The following is a 19,610-nucleotide window of genomic DNA, read 5'->3' on the forward strand; positions in this document are numbered from 1 at the left end:
TATGCATATAGAAATTGTTGAATTAACATGTTTTATTATGTATATTTTTACCACAATAAAATATCTTTTTTTCATTCAAAATACATTTTACAAAATTGCTCAGTTATGTGGCCTTCTGATTTCCACTGTTCTTGGACAAATACCACCCAGGCTAATGATTTGTGGGGTTGCCTTGAGCGTTTCATTCAACTTCTCTGGGCTTCAATTTCTACAAAATGAATTAGATGATACATCCATTTTCTTTCCATTCTAAGCATTCTCTGATTTTATTTAATCCTAATACTCAAAATAACAAAGAAAATGGCTGCATCGAAGGCTATTTGAAGGTAATAAAACTTTTGTTTCGAACACAAATTTCAAGTCTCAAAACTTTACAAAAATGTATAGAGGAATCCCACTTGAATTGGAAATTTTAGTACCATACCTTTCAATATTTACTGTTTTCCTACTTCTGGTAGAAATCTCAGCCTGCCAAATATCAAGAAACACCTTTAAAATGCTAACAAGTATATTCTCTTGTAATCAGAGATCTTGAAATAATGTTTTAAACAGGATATATTCAGAGAAAAAATATTAGAAAGCTTTTTCATTCTCTTTATGCTGAAAAACTGATGCAGGACATTCAATTTATTCCTGCTGAACTTTAGAGTCTATTTAGCATAAATAAAAGCAATATACTGTTTTCATATACCAGGGTATCTTTAATTACTTTTCTTCTCTTTAACAGAAAAGTTCTGCAAGCATCTTTATTGTTCTATACAGGCTGCTTTAACTGTGAATCAGTCACATTCTGACCTCTAAAATAATTACCAGATGATTTAGTAATGCAGAGGTAAGACTCTACTGAAGAACAAGTTAAAATCAGAAAATGGAAAATTTCAGTCCTTTATAGTATTTATAATTAGTGCTGCCCTGTCAGCCCTTGCCCTATTTTGCCCAGCTAACTGAGTTTTCTTACTGAGGAAGTAACTGTTACTCATTTATGAGTGATTTGTCGCCACACAAGGAGCCCTGGTGGTGCAGTGGTTAAATGCTCTGCCGCTAATGGAAAGGTTACCAGTTTGAACCCACCGGCCACTCCACAGGAGATGTGGCAGCCTGCTTCCATAAAGATTACAGCCTTGGAAACCCGATGGGGTGTAGTTCTACCCTGTCCTATAGGGTCGCTGTGAGTCAGAATCGACTCAAAAGCAATGGGTTTGTCACCACCTGGAGGCTGTGGATAACCAATTAATCCATCATGTCTGTGGCTCCTCAATTCTTTTACTTCTCTGTCCACCCCTTACTCTGGCTCTAGGGTCCCCTGCTCCCTAGCATAATGCTGTGTACTCTGACATCTGAAATCCATCAGCAGCACGATCCTCCAGCCTCAATCTTTTCATTTAGTTGGAAGCCCACTTTCTCCCCTGCAGACTCTTCAAGTGGCCACCGTTCATTCCTGGTGCAGGGTAGGTAGCCACTTAAAACTGCCCTGGATTGAGAATCCTGGCCTCAGACATACCAGCTGATTCCTCGTGACACTGAGGTCATCAACAGTAGTCACCTTCCCTCATTTCATAAGGACTTTAACTTGTGGCTCACTGTCTCTTTCTTCAGCACCATGCCACACATAGGAGCCTGGGTGCTGCAAGCAGTTTGTGATTAGCTACTAACCTAAAGGCTGGTGGTTCAAATTTACACAGTGGCACCGAGGAAGAAAGGCCTGGTGATCTTCTCTGATAAACTTTACAGCCAATAAAAACCTATGGAGCAGTTCTATTCTGTAACCCATGTGGTCGCCATGAGTTGGGAGATGACGACAGCTAACGACAACATCTCTACTTACACCTCTTGTGATTCCAGAGCCACATAGGTGGACTTTTCTATTCACTGGCCTCTCAGGTTTTTCTGCACCCGACCTCAGCAACCCCGCTCCCATGGTCATCCCCTAGATCTTGTCATTAACCTTATATCTCCAGAATCTCAATTTTATGCATCCTTTTTTTTTTTTTATTTTCTGACACCGTCTTCTACTTTTCTACTACACTCCCTCTCGTTGCTCTTTGACCACACTGAGCCATTGATACTGCAGTCCTGCCTGTGCCCCCAGTAAAAAAAAAAAAAAAAAATCCATTGCTGTCTTTGACCACACTGAGCCATTGATACCACAGTCCTGTCTGTGCTCCCCATAAAAAAAGCCCGTTGCTATCGAGTAGCTTCTAACTCATAGTGACCCTGTAGGACAGAGTAGAACTGCTCCCTAGAGTTTCCAAGGAGTGCCTGGAGGGTCTGAACTGCTGACCTTTTGATTAGCAGCTGTAGTATTTAACCACTACACCACCAGGGTTTCTTGGCCCTCCGAATTCACTTTTCATTGCTTCTCCAGTTGAGGTTCTGTAGTCCATCGATGAGAAATTACGAAGCAATTCCCTTGCATACGCCCTCAACTCCTGTGTCCTTCTCTTGTTTTATTATACTCCCAGAACAAAAATAATTAATTAAATGAATTTTTGACTAAATGAATTAAAATTAAAGTACCAACAACAACAAATACCAGCTAAACCCAGCATTTTCTCACCTACTGCATACTTGCATCTCTGCAGCTGAATGGGCTGGGGGAAAAAAAATCTCAGCCATGCTTACGGGTTTCATTTTGGAGACAGTGAAATATTGTAGGACTACACTACCACTGTGTACAATATTTTCCTGTTTTGTTTCACAGCTTGTCATTCCTAAAACCTCCAAAGTATCTCCTCTTCCTTATTCTCGGCAGATTCATCTCTTTTCTGTTTCACTGAGAAGAGAAATGTCACAAATTCTCCCACTGTATTTACCAACCTGGGAATTCCTGGGTGGTGCAAATGGTTAATACTAACAGAATGGTTAGAGGTTCAAGTCCGCCCAAAGTCACCTCAGAAGAAAGGCCCAATGACCTATTCTCAAAAAATCAGCCATTGACAACCATATGGAGCACAGATCTACTCTGACACCTGTGGAGTCACCATGAGTCAGAGTCAACTCCACACAACCAAAACCAAGCCCGTTGCTGCTGAGTCCATTTTGACTCATAGCAAACTTATAAAAAAAAAAAAAAATAGGTTGGAATAAATTCCAGCTGAATTTACCAACATATCTACATCTACACTGCCTTTCTTCCTGTTATTTTAGATGAACTACCCTTTCTTATCTGACATCAATTCCTCCACTTGTGTTCTAGATTCCATCTTTTCTTGACTATCCAAGAACATTACTCCAGAAATTATCCTTTTTTTCTCTTGTATTATCAATTACTCCCTCCCTGCTAGATCATTTCTGTCATCATAGAATCTCCCACATTTCCTTCTAATTCATTCCCCTTTTCCCTGCTCCTAAATGGGTTTGGGTGATTTATAGCAGGACCATTTTCAGAGCTGTTCTACTTTGTATAATTTGATTGTCTTTTTTTTTTTTTTAATTTTAGTTTATTGTAGTTGAGAATATGTACACCAATTCAACTGTTTCTACAGATACCATTTAATTACATTATTTGAATTGTGCAGCCATTCTCCTTTTCTGAGTTGTTCCTCCCCCATCAACATAAATTCACTGTCCCCTAAGGTTCCTGTCTAATCTTTCAAGTTGCTGTCGTCAATTTCATCCCATATAGATAGCTCTTAAAGGAGCTTAATACTCACGGCAGACGTTTTTCACTAGTTAGGCTAATCTATTGTTCTAAGAAGACTTCAGGGGACATTTTTGGTTTAAGTTTTAAAGATTATCTCAGGGCAGTAGTTTTCAGGGGTTCATCCAGACTCCATGGCTCCAGGAAGAATGGAGTCCGTGAGAATTTGAAATTCTGTTCTGAATTTTCCCCTCTTTGATCAGGATTCTGCTATAGAATCTTTGATCAAAATGTTCATTAATGGTGGCTGGGGATCATTCAGTTTTTGTGGTCTCATGACGAAGGAGGCAGTTGTTCACAGAGGCAATTAGCCACATATTCCATAAAAAAAAAAAAAACATATTCCATATCCTCCTTCTATTCCTGATGTTTCTTTTTCCTCTGTTGCTCCAGGTGAATAGGGACCAATTGATGTGCCTCGGATGGCCACTTGTGAGCTTTTAAGGCCCCAGGGACTATACAACAAACTAAGAGGTAGAACAGAAGCACTAAACATGTTACTAGGGCAATTAACTGGAATGTCCCATGTAACCATGACCCTAAACCTCCAAACCAGATCCAGTGAAATTTTAGGTTGTACATAAGCAGCTTCAGCAGCTACTTTTTTTTTTTCATTGTAAAGATATCTGTCACGCAACTTTTGCCAATTCAACTTTTTACAGGTATACAACTTATTAACAGCAATTACAAAAATTGGCTGTGCAATCTTAATCAATGCAATTTTTCCATCACTGTTAATCCCCCTTTTCCCCTTCCTCCTGCCGCTGGTAACCATGAATAAAGTTTGCTCTCTATACATTTGACTTCTCTTATCTTTTTTTATATAAGTGAGGTCATACAACATTTTTCCTTTTGTGATTGGCTTATTTCACTCAGCATAATGTCTTCCAGCTCCATTCATTCTGTAGCATGTATCAAGACTTCATTTCTCCTACTGGCTGAGTAGTATCCCGCTGTATGTATGTACCCCATTTTGTTTATCCATTCATCTGTTGATGGGAATTTCAGCTTTTCTACGTTTTGGCTATTGTGAATAGTGCTGCAGTGAACATTGGTGTACAACATTAGTGACTTTGCTTTCACATCTTTTGGGTATATACGTGGGAATGGGATTGCTGGGTCTGATTGTCTTTTGATCCCATTCTCATCAGGTTTTCATCTCAATCACTCTACTAAAAAAGATCTTGTCATGATCAGCAATGACCTCCATGTTACTAAATCCAAAGGGCAATTCTCAATACTCCTCTTACTTGATACATCTGCACAATTAATCATTCCCCCTTAAAACACATTCTTTACTTGGTGTCTGGGATACCAATCTCTTTTTTCTTCATATGCTATGGCCACTTCTTCTCCATTTCTTTTGCTGGTGGCTTCTCATCACCCTGACTTCTAAATGTTGAAGTGTCTTATACCTTCATCTAGAAACACTTTTCCTTTTCTTATCTGCATTCACTCCCTTCCATCTAGTCTCAAAGCTTTTAATACTATCTATCTTTTATCTTATGATGATTGCTAAATTTATATTTCTAGATGATGGCCTATCACTGAACTCCACACTCTCACATCCAAGTACTTAAAGACATTGTCATATTTTACTACTGAATAAGTATCTCAAACTTAAAATGTTCAAAACTAAACATCTCATCTCTGCCTACTGCTGGTCCCAACCCCCCATCTCCCACCCCCCAAAATGCTGGTGATTCGTACAGTTTTCTCATCTCAGGCAATTTTAGTTCCATTCTTCCCATTGTTTAGGCCAAAATCCCATAGTCTCTGATTCCTCTTTCTCTTACTCTTCATGTCCAATCAATCACACTACCTTGTTAGCTCTCCTTCAGAATAAAACTAGAATCTGACACACTCAACTTGATGCCTGGGGAAACCTTGTGAAAGACTTCCTTTTAGTAGACTGTAGAGAGAGAGTTTCTATGGGTTTTGAAGAATCAAAAAGCCATGTTGTGAACTAACTGCCCATGGAGAGATCTACCAGGGAAGAACCTGAGGGTAGCCTACAGGAACTGATAGCTAGCAAGAAAGCTGAAACCTCCATCATATAACCACAAGGAAATACGTTCTTCCGACAACCTGAATGAGCCAGGAAGCGAATTCTTCCCTAGAACCTCCATATGAGAATGCACCCTAGACTGAACCTTGATTTCAGCCTTGAGAGACACTAAGCAGAGGACCCTGCTTGAACTTCTGACCTACAGAAATCCTAAGATAACAAATGGGTGTTGTCTTAGGTCTCTCAGTTTGTGGTAATTTTTTATGCAGTAATAAAACACTAATGTATACTTCTCTGCCCTGGTGGCACAGTGGTTAAGGGCTTGGCCACTAACCAAAAGGTCAGAGGTTCAAATCCACCAGTTGCTCCTTGGAAACCCCGTGGGGCAGTTCTACTTTGTTCTATAGGGTCAAAATTGACTGGACAGCAACAGGTTTGGGTTTTTTGTGTGTGTGTGGTGGGGGGATACCTCTCTAACTTAATCTACTACTGCCTTCCCCACTTAGCTAGCTTTAGCTACATTGGCATCCTTGCTCTTGCTTGAATATGGTAAGCATGTTCCACTTCAAGGCCTTTAGACCCTCTGCTTCTTTTGCCTGAAAAGGTCTTGATCCAAGAAAGATGTATGGCTCACTTCCTTACTTCCCTTAGATGTATGTCCAAATGGCATCTAAGAGAGGCATTTCCCAACCAATGAATATGAAGTAGCAGCCCCAACTCAGCACTCATCCATCTTCTTACCTTGCTTATTTTTTTCTCCAAGGTACTTAGCATATTCTGACGTATCATTTATTTATGACTAGAATGTAAATTCCATGCCCCACCCAGTGCCATCGAGTGGATTCCAATGAGGACAAGGATTATTGTTTTATTCACTGATGTATTCTTGTACAAGGAAGAGTGCTTCTAACATTATTGTTGTTGTGCCGTGGAGTGGGTTTCAGCTCATAGCAACCCTATAGGGCAGGGTAAAACTGCCCCATAGGGTTTCCAAGGAGCGGTTGGTGGATTTGAACTGCTGACCTTTATCGAGCTCTTAACTATTACACCACCAGGGGCTTAATAAATGCTTTTAAAATAATTCATATTTTGTTTTTACAACCTTATTTTTTTATTTCTATGGAATTTTGTATATTTTGGAAACAAAACTTTGATGAAAAGTGTCAGGTTAAAGGAGAATGAAGAAAAAATGATTTAGTGAGAATTTATAACCGAGCAGCAGCAGATTTTAGAACAAATCCAAATGTAATTATACATAAAAATATAGGCACTAAAGAATGGCTCAGTTTCAGAGCGCAAGCCTGATTGCACAATTTAAAGCTCAGTGAATGTCTTACTACACAAGTTTGAAATATATTATACTGTAAAATTACCTTCATGTAGTCTATATCTTTGACCTTTTAATGATAGCTTTTCTTGAGGTATTTTTCTGCACTATTTCCTCCTATTAAAAAATGATATAAAGGCCCAAAGCACAAAAAAACTCTGATAAAAATGCATATAATGTAAAATTTAAATATTAAATTTGCCCCATCACTAGTATTTAGTACTGATTACTTAATAATTGAATCCTCCAATTCTCCATGTGTGTTACATATGGAATGTTTTCAATGTGCCTAAGAACATTTTTATTGGTTTTTGTGACATCTGCAAAAAATTCATGTAAAGAGTTTCTACTATTGTTACGTGCTGTGAAGTCGGTTCTGACTCATAGCAACCCTATAAGACAGAGTAGAACTGCCCCATAGGGTTTCCAAGGAGCGGCTGGTGGATTTGAACTGCCAACCTTTTGGTAAGCAGCCAAGCTCTTAACCACTACGCCACCAGGGCTCCTTCGGCTATTGGAGCATGTTAATTTTTAGTTAAAAAAAAAAAAATTCTCAGCTATCTATCAAGATTGTTTCCACCTGGTGTTGTATATGTCATATATGTACATTTTATATACTTATACATATATGTTTTAAAGAAATATTTTTGAAGTTATACATTTTTAAAATGTTTATATATTTTAACTGTTTTACAGAAATATACATTATATATTTTGCAGAAATGTTTTAAATAATATAACTTCAAAAATATTTTAAAGACATACATTTTTAAATATATATTTAAAAATTTTAAAAGAATTTTAAAGATATAAATATATATGACTTTTAAAATATTTCTTTAACATATTTGAAAATATTTCTGCATTAAATCAGATTTTTCTAGCCATTTATGTATAAAAAAAAAAATAAATGCCTACAATTTCTTTCTGCTATTCCTCCTTCTCTCAATGGTCTCTGTTTAATATATGTAGTTTTTTTTTTCTTGCTTTTTTTTCCTTACTCAAAATAAAAAATTTAAAAATATATATATAATAAAATAAATTACCCCCCCCCCAAAAAAAAAAGAAAAAGACCTTAGCAGTAGTTCCTTTTCTGTAGGTCTAAAAGTGAATAATTTTAAATAATAGTTGGCCAGTTCATTTATACTATGGGCAGGATGATTGGCTTAGGAGATTCATGGCACCTCCTAAATGAACATTTTTCCCTCTCCAATCTCTGAAGGAAAGCTTCTCATTGTATGTGTAGAAATTTTTCCTTTCATCTGTGGCATTTTTACCATCAGCAGATATTTTAAAAGCGTAAAGCTTAGGATAAAATTCACACTTTAACTCTGGCATCCCAAGTAAATGCTAGAAACTAGAAGATTTGGTTGACACGGAAGAAGGTAACCTCTTAATAGTATTGTTTCTGTATGCCCAAACTGAATGGCTGTTTTTGGTTACTGTTGATTTATTATCAGGGGAAATGATCCTGCTCTTTTTTATTTAATCTTTTAAATTAACATAGAGTAAAATTGACTTTTTGTCGTACAGTTCTATGAATTTTAGCACATGTATGGATTTTTGTGACCACCACCACAATCAAGAAACAGAACTGATGAACTGATCTGTTAACACAAACTCCCTCCTGCTGTCCCTTTGATTCATTCTTCTACTTACGCCAACCTCTGGCAATGACTCGTCTGTTCTCCATCACCATTTTTTTTGTCTTTTTTGAGAAAGTCATAAAGTGAATCATACATTATATTACCTTTTGAGATTGGCTCCATTCATTCAATCTAATGCCTGTGAAATTCATCCAAGTTGTTGAATAGATCAATAGTTTGTTTCTCTTTATTGCTGAGTAGGATTCCAGGGTACCACAGTTTTTTTTAATCATTCACATAAAAGGATATTTTTGTTGTTTCCAGTTTTTAGCAATTATGAATGAATGGGTCTGCTAAAATTTCATGTGCTGGTTTTTAAGTGACTCTAAGTTTTTATTTCTCTAGGGTAAATGCTGGAAACCTTGGTGGCGCAGTGGTTAAGTGCTATGGCTGCTAACCAAAGGGTCGGCAGTTTGAATCCTTGGAAACTCTATGGGGCAGTTCTACTCTGTCCTGTAGGGTCGCTATGAGTTGGAATCGACTCGACGGCACAGGGTTTGGTTTTCTTTTTTGGTTTTAGGGTAAATCCCTAGGATAGGGGTTGCTGGCATTTGTGCTTAACTTTACAAAAAACCGCTGAGCTGTGTTTACAAAGCGGCCTTGCTGCTCGCAATGTATGAGCATTTCAGTTACTCTGCTTCTTCGCCAGCCATTCTAAGGTGTATGGTGACATCTCATAGCCATTCTAATGTTCGTTTCCCTAATGGCTGATGGCGTTGAACATCTTTTCATGTGCTTGTTTGCCATCCATATAGCCACTTTTGAGCCATGTCTGTTCAAATTTTTTTATTTATTAGAGCTGTTTGTTTTCTTTTTGTTGAGTTTTGTGAGCTCTTTATATATATGTGTATATATGTCTTTATATATATATATATCTTTAAATATATATATTTAGGCTCAAGCCCTTTGTCAAATGAATGATTTGCAAATCCTTCTCCCACTCAGTAGCTTGTCTTTTTGTTCTTGTATAAGTGATTTTCATAGGGCAATAGTTTTCGATTTTGATGAGGTTCAATTTATTGATTTTTTTTTTAATAGGTTATGCTTTTGGTGGCATATTGAAAAACTGTTTACCTAATCCCAGTTCACAAACATTTCTCCTGTTTTCTTTTAATATATATTAAATATATATATTTAATATATATTTCTTTTATATATATGTATATACACATATATGTTAGTTTTGTTTTACATTTAGGTCTTTTCTTTCTCCACTCAATTGTCTATAACCTTGTCAAAAATCAGTGGCAATGTTACCTCTTTATTCAGCTTCACTTATCAATGTGTCCATCCTTTCACCAAAACCATAGTTTTTGATCACTGTAGATTTACAGTAAGTCTTAAAATCAGTTAATGCAATTCTTCCATTTTTGTTCTTCTCTCTCAAAATTGTTTTGGCTCTTCTATTTTCTTTCCATATAACTTTTAGAATCAGTTTGTTGATATCTACCAAAAATCTTTCTGGGATTTTGACTGCTATTACATTAAATGTATAGATCAAGTTGGGGAAAATTGACGTTTTTATCATGTTGAGCTTCCAATTCATAAACACCATATGCCTCTCCATTTCTTTAGACTTTTTTTAAAAAAAAAATCTCTCCAGCATTTTTAGTTTTCAGCATAGAGATCCTGTACACGTCTTGTCTTTTAGATTTATGCCTAAGCATTTTATTTTTTTTAACAGATTTTAAACAGTATTTTTTTTTTTTTTAAAGTTTAATTTTGGTTTCCAATTGTTCATTTCTAGTATTTAGGAAAGGAGCCCGGGTGTCAAAATGGTCAAGCACTCGGCTGCTAACCAAAAGGTTGGCATTTCGGACCCACCAGTGGCTCCACAGGAGAAAAGACTTGGCAATTTGCTCCCATAAGTTTTTACAGCCTGGGAAATCCTATGGGGCAGCACTACTCTGTCCTATAGGGTCACTGTGAGTTGGAATCAACTCAATGGCTGTGGGTTTGCTTTGGTTTTTTGAATAGGGTTGCTATGGGTAAGAACCAGCTCAATGGCATACAACGACAAGTATTTAGAAATATGATTGACATCTGTGTGTTGACCTTGTATCCTGTAAAACACAAGTGGTTTCAATATCACTTCCACTTTCAAAACCTTTATAGTGTCATTTAGACTTCTTACTCATGTTTGTGACCTAGTCTGGGACCTGGGTGATGTCTTGTTCCATAGATTATTTCCCCAAATCTCCGATGTGCTATTTAGCACCAGTTTCATGCATGCACAATTGGGGGTGAGCCGAGGAGGCCTTCAGAAACTTCCAGAAGGCTCCTTCCTGAGCTCCTTCCTGTCCACAGTCTCTCTGTACTTTCCTGTGTCCTAGGGCTTCCCTTTTTGTTCTCCAGCCAGAAAGCTGGGGTTTAATTTATCCCTCACTGCTGTGTGACTACTACGTCTTCTGAGGTCAAGTGACAACAGAACAGAGAGAGAAAAATTAAAGGGTATTTTCCAATGCTCTTGGCTTTAAGGTTTCAATCAGAGAGCAAGCTTTTCCCCTTCATTGTTTTAGGCTCCTATATAAAGAGTCAAACCCATTGCTGTCGAGTTGATTCTGACTTATGGTGACCCTATAGGACAGAGTAGAAGTGCCTCTTAGGGTTTCCAAGGAGCGCCTGGTGGATTCGAACTGCCAACCTTTTGGTTAGCAGCCTTAGCACTTAGTCACTGACTCTTTTTCTACTTCCGCTAGCACAGGGTTACTTGGGTGTTGGGACATGAAAGAATGGAGGAAAGAGAAGGAATTTCCTCCATTTTTCTGAGTGAGAGATTTCTTATCTGCTCGTTGAGGAGCAGAACTAGGGACTTTCCTCAGGAGCTCTTTCGGTCTGCACCAATGCCCACTGCTGGGTTTGGGGCTGTATTGAGTCTGGGTTGTATACCAACCAAAACCAAACCAAGCCCATTGCCATCGAGTCAATTCTGACCCATAGCAACTCTATAGGATAGAGTAGAACTACCCCATAGGGTTTTCTAGGAGCAGCTGGCGGATTCAAACTGCTAATCTTTGGTTAGCAGCCCTAACTCTTAACCACTACACCATCAGGTTGTATACCAGATGGGAATAAATGATAAACTCACCACTAATTCAGTGCTGTATTAAATTCTGATCTCCCTCTTCAATCTGCCTGGTGCTAGTTACTCTCAGAGTTTTCACATGCCTGCTCCCTTCATTCTGCTCAGGTTTCATAGCCACATTCGGTGGGAGACAAAGGCTAGAGTGTGATTACTCCATCTTAGCTGTAACTGGAACCCAACAGGCATATTGTAGTGAACTATTAATTTTAATGTAATTATGGGTGTTTCTAAATCTTGACAAAGACATTTACAAAGATGCCAACCAAGTTTTCTCACCTCGCTGACAGGACATTTCTTACATTCAAAGAGGTAGTTTATTTTTTATATATTTGAAATGTTTCCAAATACTCTACATATTTTTAATAAAGCCATATTTTTATTTCTATGTGGACACTTCCTTATATTACAGCACTGTTTTTAGCCATAAAAAGGAATCTATAAGCCAATTAGTTTGAAAAGTAGATGGTCAACATTTCTATGAAGTATACTTGAAGCTTTGTGGCCCAAGCTGCGTAACTATGGTATTCATTAACATGTACTAAAGCATTTAATACATAAATCTAGGATTTTTTTTTTAATCACATAAATCTTGTGAGTTAAGTAGGGTGGTTTACTACCTTTATAATTTATAGCTGGGAAATCATTATAGAGGCTGAGAGCAAAGAGCCAGCACCGTAAACCAAGGACTTTGTTACTCAAAGTTCAGTGTGTTTTCCATTAAACCATACTCCATCATTTGATGGTACATGATGAGGTGGATCAGTTGACCCAAAAATACTGAGCTATCCATAAAACATGACAAGTCCTCATCTAAGGCCTTGAAAGATAGACTGCAAAATTCAGCCTCTCTGGCTAAGCACTGGAGCAATGTCTAAGAATTTTTAATAGAGGAAAGAAAGTAAAATAGTGAAAGGTGGGCTTTAAGAAGTAAAACTGACCTGCATGAGATGGAAGAGTGAGAGACTGGAGGATGGCAGGTAGACTTTTCAATCATAGCACAAGACAGGAGATGAAACTAATTGGGTTGTTGCCAATGGGAAAGGACACATGTAAGAGTTATTATAAAGGAAGAATCAGTAGGGCCTAATGACCAGTTGGAAGCTAAGAGCAAGGCACAGGTAGAGATGGACGATTCTGTGGTTTTGATCTTTAGAGAATGGCATGCTATTGATGTGAGTTTGGGTTTGAAGAAAAAAGGAGTTAGGTTTCAAGCTTGTGCAATGTGAGATGATGATCATATCAAGACAAAAAGAATTTGTATTTCTAGATCAGAAAATCAAGAGAGTAGATGGAGTTGGGAATATAGAATTGTGATGGGTCCTCATAGAAGGAATAGTTGAATCCCATAATTATGATGGACTTTCTGAAGATGAGTGTAGAATGAAAGGCAAGGGGGAAACCAATGCTGACCCTTGAAATATATAAGCTATTAAGAACTGCTGAAACATTTTCTTTGACTGTTAGTTCAAAAGCGTTATTAGGCATCAGGTATTTGAATTTCAGCCACAATAAAGGTAATTAAAGAGGCCTATCAATTCTCTGAGCTCTAAGTAATTCTAGCATTGCTACATGAGCGTATTCACCAGAAAGATTATCAGGGTGCGCTCACTCACTAACTGATTCTGTTTGTTTACGTATGGCCCTTGTATATTTTCCTGTCCGGGTGAGATTTTCATCTCCTAGATACATGTCTAGACGTTGTGAATGCAAGGCATGTCTTGCAGCTGAAGGCTCCAGTGCATAGTGCCAGGGCTACTTTATATTCACAAAGACTTGACAGTGCTAATGGTGGTTTTTCCCTGGATGTTTTCAGTCATTTGTCGGTTTGTATCTCTGTGGCATTTCCAAAGTAGAAGAATAGTTAGAGAAACATGTTCTACATGTTGTTTTTTAACATTTCCTGAGGTGTTTTGTTTTCTGTTTTTGTTTTGTTGGTTTGCACTGCTAAGAATGGCATCGTAGGTATGACAGATGTTTAGAAGAGTGTCATTAAATCGTCCTTTGTGAGAGGATTATTTTATGTTCCCTTTCCTTCAGTCTTCTAAAAATATTTGCATGTTTTAGCATGTAAGGTTGAATATTTCATCAGGAAGATTTAGAGAGTTATTTTAAAGGCGGATTTTAATATCTAATGTATTATGCATTATGAAAACCTAGGTGAGAAGGGAGTGTAGTTTTGTGTTGCTGAAATCCCCTCCTTTGTCTTCCATGGTCTTGTTGCATGGTTAAATGTTTAAGTCTAAGTGGTGAGAGAAACAGGAACTTAGCATTGTGATAGGAACGCTGTAGCAACTGTAAACTCTCCAACTTTTACTTCTCTTACGTCGCTCCGCATTAACTAGGCAATGACCTGGCAATAGACTGTCTGAAATGACATAATTTTTTTTTCCTTCATGTAGATTTAACTAGTTGTTTATTATTACAGCCTGGTCTTATTGCTACATGAATTGCTAGGGAAGGGTAGAGAGCTCTTAGATGAAGAACACACATTAGGGAAATCGCCTTTTCAACTGATTGGTTATTACACTACATTAGATTACATTATAGAAGATATTCTGCTCTGGAGCTCTGGTGGCACAGTGGTGAAGAGCTATGGCTGCTAACCAAAAGGTCAGCAGTTCGAATCCACCAGCTATCATTACTAGCCTCCAAAATGTAATGGCTAATAAAATGAAAGCATAATTAAGCATTCAAGAATGATTTTTGCTAAATCTCTATGAAGTCATCTTTTAAATGGTCTTTGGAAACATGAAATAGACATTTCAATCATGACTGTCCTGGTTGAAGAGATTTGTTATTCAGCACATTCATCCTCACCCTTTGTGTGGTAACTTGTTACAGAGTGCATGGGAACCTGCCTCTGCATTTTACATTCCAGCTCATTGACAGGGCGAACCATGTTTTAGGATGTTTGGGATTTTGGTTTACAAACTGGATTCACCATTCAGACTCCTACGGATCTCAGGTGGAGAGGCATGCTTAAGGTACTGAGGGCTCCTTATCCAAAATGGTTTTAGAAAGAAAACATTGCTTCTAGAAATCTCTATGGTTCCACTAGATTAAGCAAGGTCCTTGCTTTGAATCACCCTGGGATTAAGTGGAAACCTGTATGAGATAAAGAGTGGTTTTCAGGGAACCCAAAAGGCAGAAATCTTTGAAAAAAGTAGCTGGATACTTTTTAAAAGGGAACAGATTTATATTTCAGAACCACTGTCCCATAGTATATTGTTTATTTGTCTACGTTAGCACTTCTAAAAGGTTGACTTGCATTGTGATTGGTTGTAAACGTGTGTACTCCACACTGATAGAAGTGTAAATTTCACAGTATTCATCAGTTGAGTCTTGGTGTCTCCAGAAAGGATTTATTCACTGTTGAAATGCATATGCCATGAAATTCTATAATTTCTTACTGTAGTCTTAGATATCTATTTCAGTAAAAATTCTGGAGGGAATCAAATTAAAATATAATACAGTAATGACAATAGAAATTCTGCTATGACTACTACTAATAATAGATGAAGAGAAGGGGAAGAAGGAAGAAGCACTTATTTTGTACAAGGCCCTGTGCTAAGCGCTTGGTATAAATCATCTCAATTTAATCCTTACAACAAATCTATGATCCTCTTCATTTTAAAATAAGGAAGATGAAGTTTCACGTGGTTAGGTAACTTGTCCAAGGTCATGCAGATAGCAGATCCCTCAAACAGTTCTACTCTGTCCTATAGGGTCACTGTGAGTTGAAATCGACTTGATGGCAATGGGTTTTTTTTGGTTTGGTACTAACAAGTAAATCACTTTTCTTTTTCTGTGTACATAGTCTTTATTACACTATGACATTAGCTGTGTCTTGTCACCAGAATTTTCCTATTTCAATTTCTAATAATGCGTACTTGAAAAAGGTGTGTTATAATTTGTACCTTTTATAATTTTAGAAAACCTGCAATGATCTAGTACCATAATTGGGTTTTATTTTCACCTAATTGATTCATTTTTTAAAATTAGTATTTTGGTAAACTATTTATACTAGGAGCCCTGGTGGCACAGTGGTTAAGAGCTGAGCTGCTAACTAAAAGGTAGGCAGTTCAAATCTACCAGCTGCTCCTTGGAAACCCTATGAGGCAGTTCTCCTCTGTTCTATACGGTCATTTTGAGTTGGAAGTGACACAACGGCACCCAATGACAACAACACTTAAACTAATTTTCCTATTCTTTTTTTCTGATGCTTCTAATAATAAAAAAAGTAGCATTTTAGAAAGAAATAACTTTGGTGTTCAGATTAAAGTTAAATATAAATTTCAGAGAAGAACATGACTAAATAAAGAAAACGAAGTGTCATGTGACCAGTACTATTCAGTTAACTAGGAATAGATAGAAGTTATAATAGTTAGAAGCAACATATCATACCTTGGGGCCTCGGTTTGCACTTTCACAATAAGGGGCAAGGGAAAAATATCAGTATGATGGCACCATTTGTTCTGTAGATTATCTTGCTTAGAAAAAGAAAGCAAAGGATCTTAAAAGGTGTGGTTATTAATTTTAACCTTTATTGATATTGTCAACTGTACAATTTTTATGTTGTTGAAAATGATGATGAAAGTCTTAGTGATAAAAAATATCATTATTGTTAAATGTAGAATAGTAGCTCAATGACCAACAGACTTGAAGAAAATAGACACACTGAAATTTCTGGTTTGCTACCCCCAGCAAGTCTTTCGATCTTTTTTGAATCTGTTTATCTTCCAAACCCATTGCCATCAAGTGGATTCTGACTCATAATGACTCTATAGGACAGAATAGAACTGCCCCGTAGGGTTTCCAAAGAGCAGCTGATGGATTCAAATTGCCAACTTTTTGGTTAGCAGTCAATCTCTTAACCACTGTACCACCAGGGCTCCTTCTGTATCTTAGAAAATAGTAAAAACCAGTTGCTGCCAAGTCGACTCCAACTCATGAAGACCCCATGTGTGTCAAAGTAGAACTGTGTTCCATAGGGTTTTCATGACTGTGACCTTTCAGAAGTAGGTCGCTAGTCCTTCTTTTGAGGTGCCTCTGGGTGGGCTTGAAAGTCCAAGCTTTTGGTTAGCGGCCAAGCATGTTATCCATTTGTACCACTGAGGGACTCCTAGAAAGTAATTAGTTGTACTAAATGGTCTTTAGGGTTATATCCTGCTCTACATGTCCTTAACTTTCTTGTTTGTTAGGAAAGAATCTTCTTTTACCTTGTCTTTTAGAAAGAAATTTTGTCAGAGAAAAGGCACAAAGTACGAGTTTGTAGCCAATGGCCTAGTCATCAAAGGGATGTTTGTATTTCTTTCTGTTTTATTGGGCTGTAATTTCAGTTACAGATGTGTACATTCTCCCATGCAGTAGGTATAAAAGGGCTGTGGTTTATACTATTATAGAAATTTCGAAGTTGGAAAATAAGGCATTGATCCATTACACAACGATCTTTCTTTGAGGCTACTGCTGAGAACCTTGTGGAAGTTTGACCTTCATGAAGTAGTTTTTGAAGCCCAAACTCTTACCTTACAAATTCACGGTAATTTTCTTTTGAAATTAAAAACAACGCCAACGTCAGTAACATGTTTCACTATGTTGTACGCAGATTGTATGATTAAAATAAATGAAGTGAATGGCAATGTTGGTGGTTTCATAAACAAACATGCTCCAGACATGCTTGAAGGAGAGAGAAGATTCTTACCTTTCTATTTCATTTATTTTTGGTTTCAGAACTTCAGATGGTGGGAAAGTTGTTGGCACCATAGAAGTCAGTGTCTTGAAGATGGGGGAGATAGAAGATGGGGGAGCTGACCACGTCACGACAGATGTGCAGGGACAAAAGGTAGGATCTCAATCAGCTCATTGCACAAATTGCATTAGAAATGATCAGCTTCACCAGATGCCTGTATCACTAACACCTCTGGGGGTTATAAACACTCATTATTCAAAAGCTAAATGAGAAATCAGCTCTGGAATTGAAGTACAGTATGTGTGTTCTGTCCTCTCAACCAGAGAGCCCATTTGCATGGACTGTGCAAAGCCATGTGCCATTCAGAAACACCTTACTCATTCCTGCTCCCTTGTTGACACTGCTTCTTTTCAGTTAGAAGAAAAGTATTGATCATTGTTGTATTCTGCCATAATTAAACCTGCCTGAGTTGCTCCGGAGATTCTGGGAGGGCTGTTTGCAAAAGTAAGAGCTCTTTACTCCCAAAGCCTTGACTGGAAAGAGATGCCATTTCAATTTGGATTTCATTTTTATGTGAAGGAGACAGATTTAAGGAGACCTTTGTGCTGTGTGAAATTGCACAGCAAGGAAAAGCAGAGTTGGCTGTGGAGGGACAGCTCTGGAGGAGGGGCGATGCCTGCTGTAGCCCAAGAAGCTTCCCTGATGCCCAGACTAGAGGGCTCAATCCACATGTGTCCAGGATTTTTACTTTCTTTTCTTTTCTCCAGTGAAAAGAAACTTGATATAAACATTAGCCTAAATCCTGTCTTAAGAGTGAAATTGTCTATCATATTGAGGCACATGGGGCAGACATAAAAATTGCTAATATTTTTTTCAGGAAAATGAGATTTTTTTATATACTACTTTATAATTTCTACATTTTCGTAAGTTAGCTCTTTTTTTTTCCCCTTCATGAAAGGCCTATTGTGACTTATATCTGGTTTATTGTCCCTTTTCTGGAAATGTGTTTGATTTTTCATATTTATGAAACAACTATGTAGGAGATGTTGTTTTTCCAACACAACAAATCATTAACTTTACAAAAAATCCAAGACTGCCGTTCTAAAAGAGTGTTGATTTTACCCCAGAATAGGCTAGGGTCTTATCTTCTGGCCAAAACCTTATTCTCTGTTTCCCTACTTTCACCTGAGAATATATCCCAGATCATGAGAATATTGTAAGGACACCAAATTTAAATCAGATTGCTTAAAAATATCAGGGCCATAGTGAAGCTCTGCAGCAGATATCCTGTGGGCATGTGTGCCTGAAACCCGTGACTTGGGTTAGGTCCCCTTGTTCCCCTTGGGAGTCTATATAAGGCTGTCTTTGTCACCACCCTGTGAATACTTATATCAAGATCAAGGAAGAAGAATTTGGAGGCTAAACTGGGCATCTAGAGCAAAAAAACTAGGCAGGTAATCACATCTGGACTTATAGTAGTATGCCAGGAAACCAGTGGCAGAAAGTCTTGCCATTTCAAAGCATGGCTCCTTTCCTTGTCTCTGAATCTATTACTAGCCATCTCCCCATTTTCCTCAAAGTTCATCTACCCCTGACTTCTTTACTATGTTGCCGTTATGAGATTTTGAAATTGAATCAGACTCTTTTGATAAATGTAGAACTGACTGAACGCTCAGGAATGTGAAATGAGTTTGCCAATAACCGCCCGCCACCACCACCAAAGCCCTAAATAATATTCCTGGCTCAGTATTGCAGACTCAAAAACAACTGAGCTGTTCTAGAACGGGAAGGGACAGTGGCAGTACACACTGTGTACAAGTCTTATACTGACTAAAATAGTGAATACACACCAAATGTTATTGGCATCAGCTCTGTCCTGCCTGGATTCTTAGTAAACCTTAGCCTTTTGCCATTTTTTTAAAAAAATAAGATAATAGACTCCCTCGGTGATTCCTAAAATTATTCATGGCTCAGTGAAGAACAAGGCCCACTGTGCATGAAATTTAAAGGAGTTATGTGGGAAAACTTTTTTTTTCAGTATTTTTCAGTGTGTGGTCAGAATACTCTGAGTTTATTAGAAATATAAATACGTAGATCTTTCTGTTGACCCGTTAAAGCAAAATCCCCAGGAAATATATTAAACACATTATGTTATTAATGATGATTTGACCCCAGAAGTTAAATGAATGGCTGACATATATGAAAAGAAAAAGTA

The 19,610-nt window shown here is 37.6% G+C and overlaps 1 protein-coding gene across 19 annotated transcripts in view; it reads left to right on the top strand.

Moving 5' to 3' along the window:
- Positions 1 to 19,610, top strand: part of INPP4B (inositol polyphosphate-4-phosphatase type II B) — a 976,853-nt gene that overhangs the window by 703,342 nt on the left and 253,901 nt on the right. For all 19 annotated transcript variants that reach the window (XM_049905358.1, XM_049905352.1, XM_049905340.1 and 16 more), the window contains one exon: positions 17,437 to 17,548. In XM_049905358.1, coding sequence (XP_049761315.1) covers positions 17,437 to 17,548 — 112 coding nt within the window. The remainder of the gene's footprint in view (positions 1 to 17,436; positions 17,549 to 19,610) is intronic.

Source organism: Elephas maximus, chromosome 13 (assembly GCF_024166365.1).
Source record: "Elephas maximus indicus isolate mEleMax1 chromosome 13, mEleMax1 primary haplotype, whole genome shotgun sequence".
NCBI lineage: Eukaryota > Metazoa > Chordata > Mammalia > Proboscidea > Elephantidae > Elephas > Elephas maximus.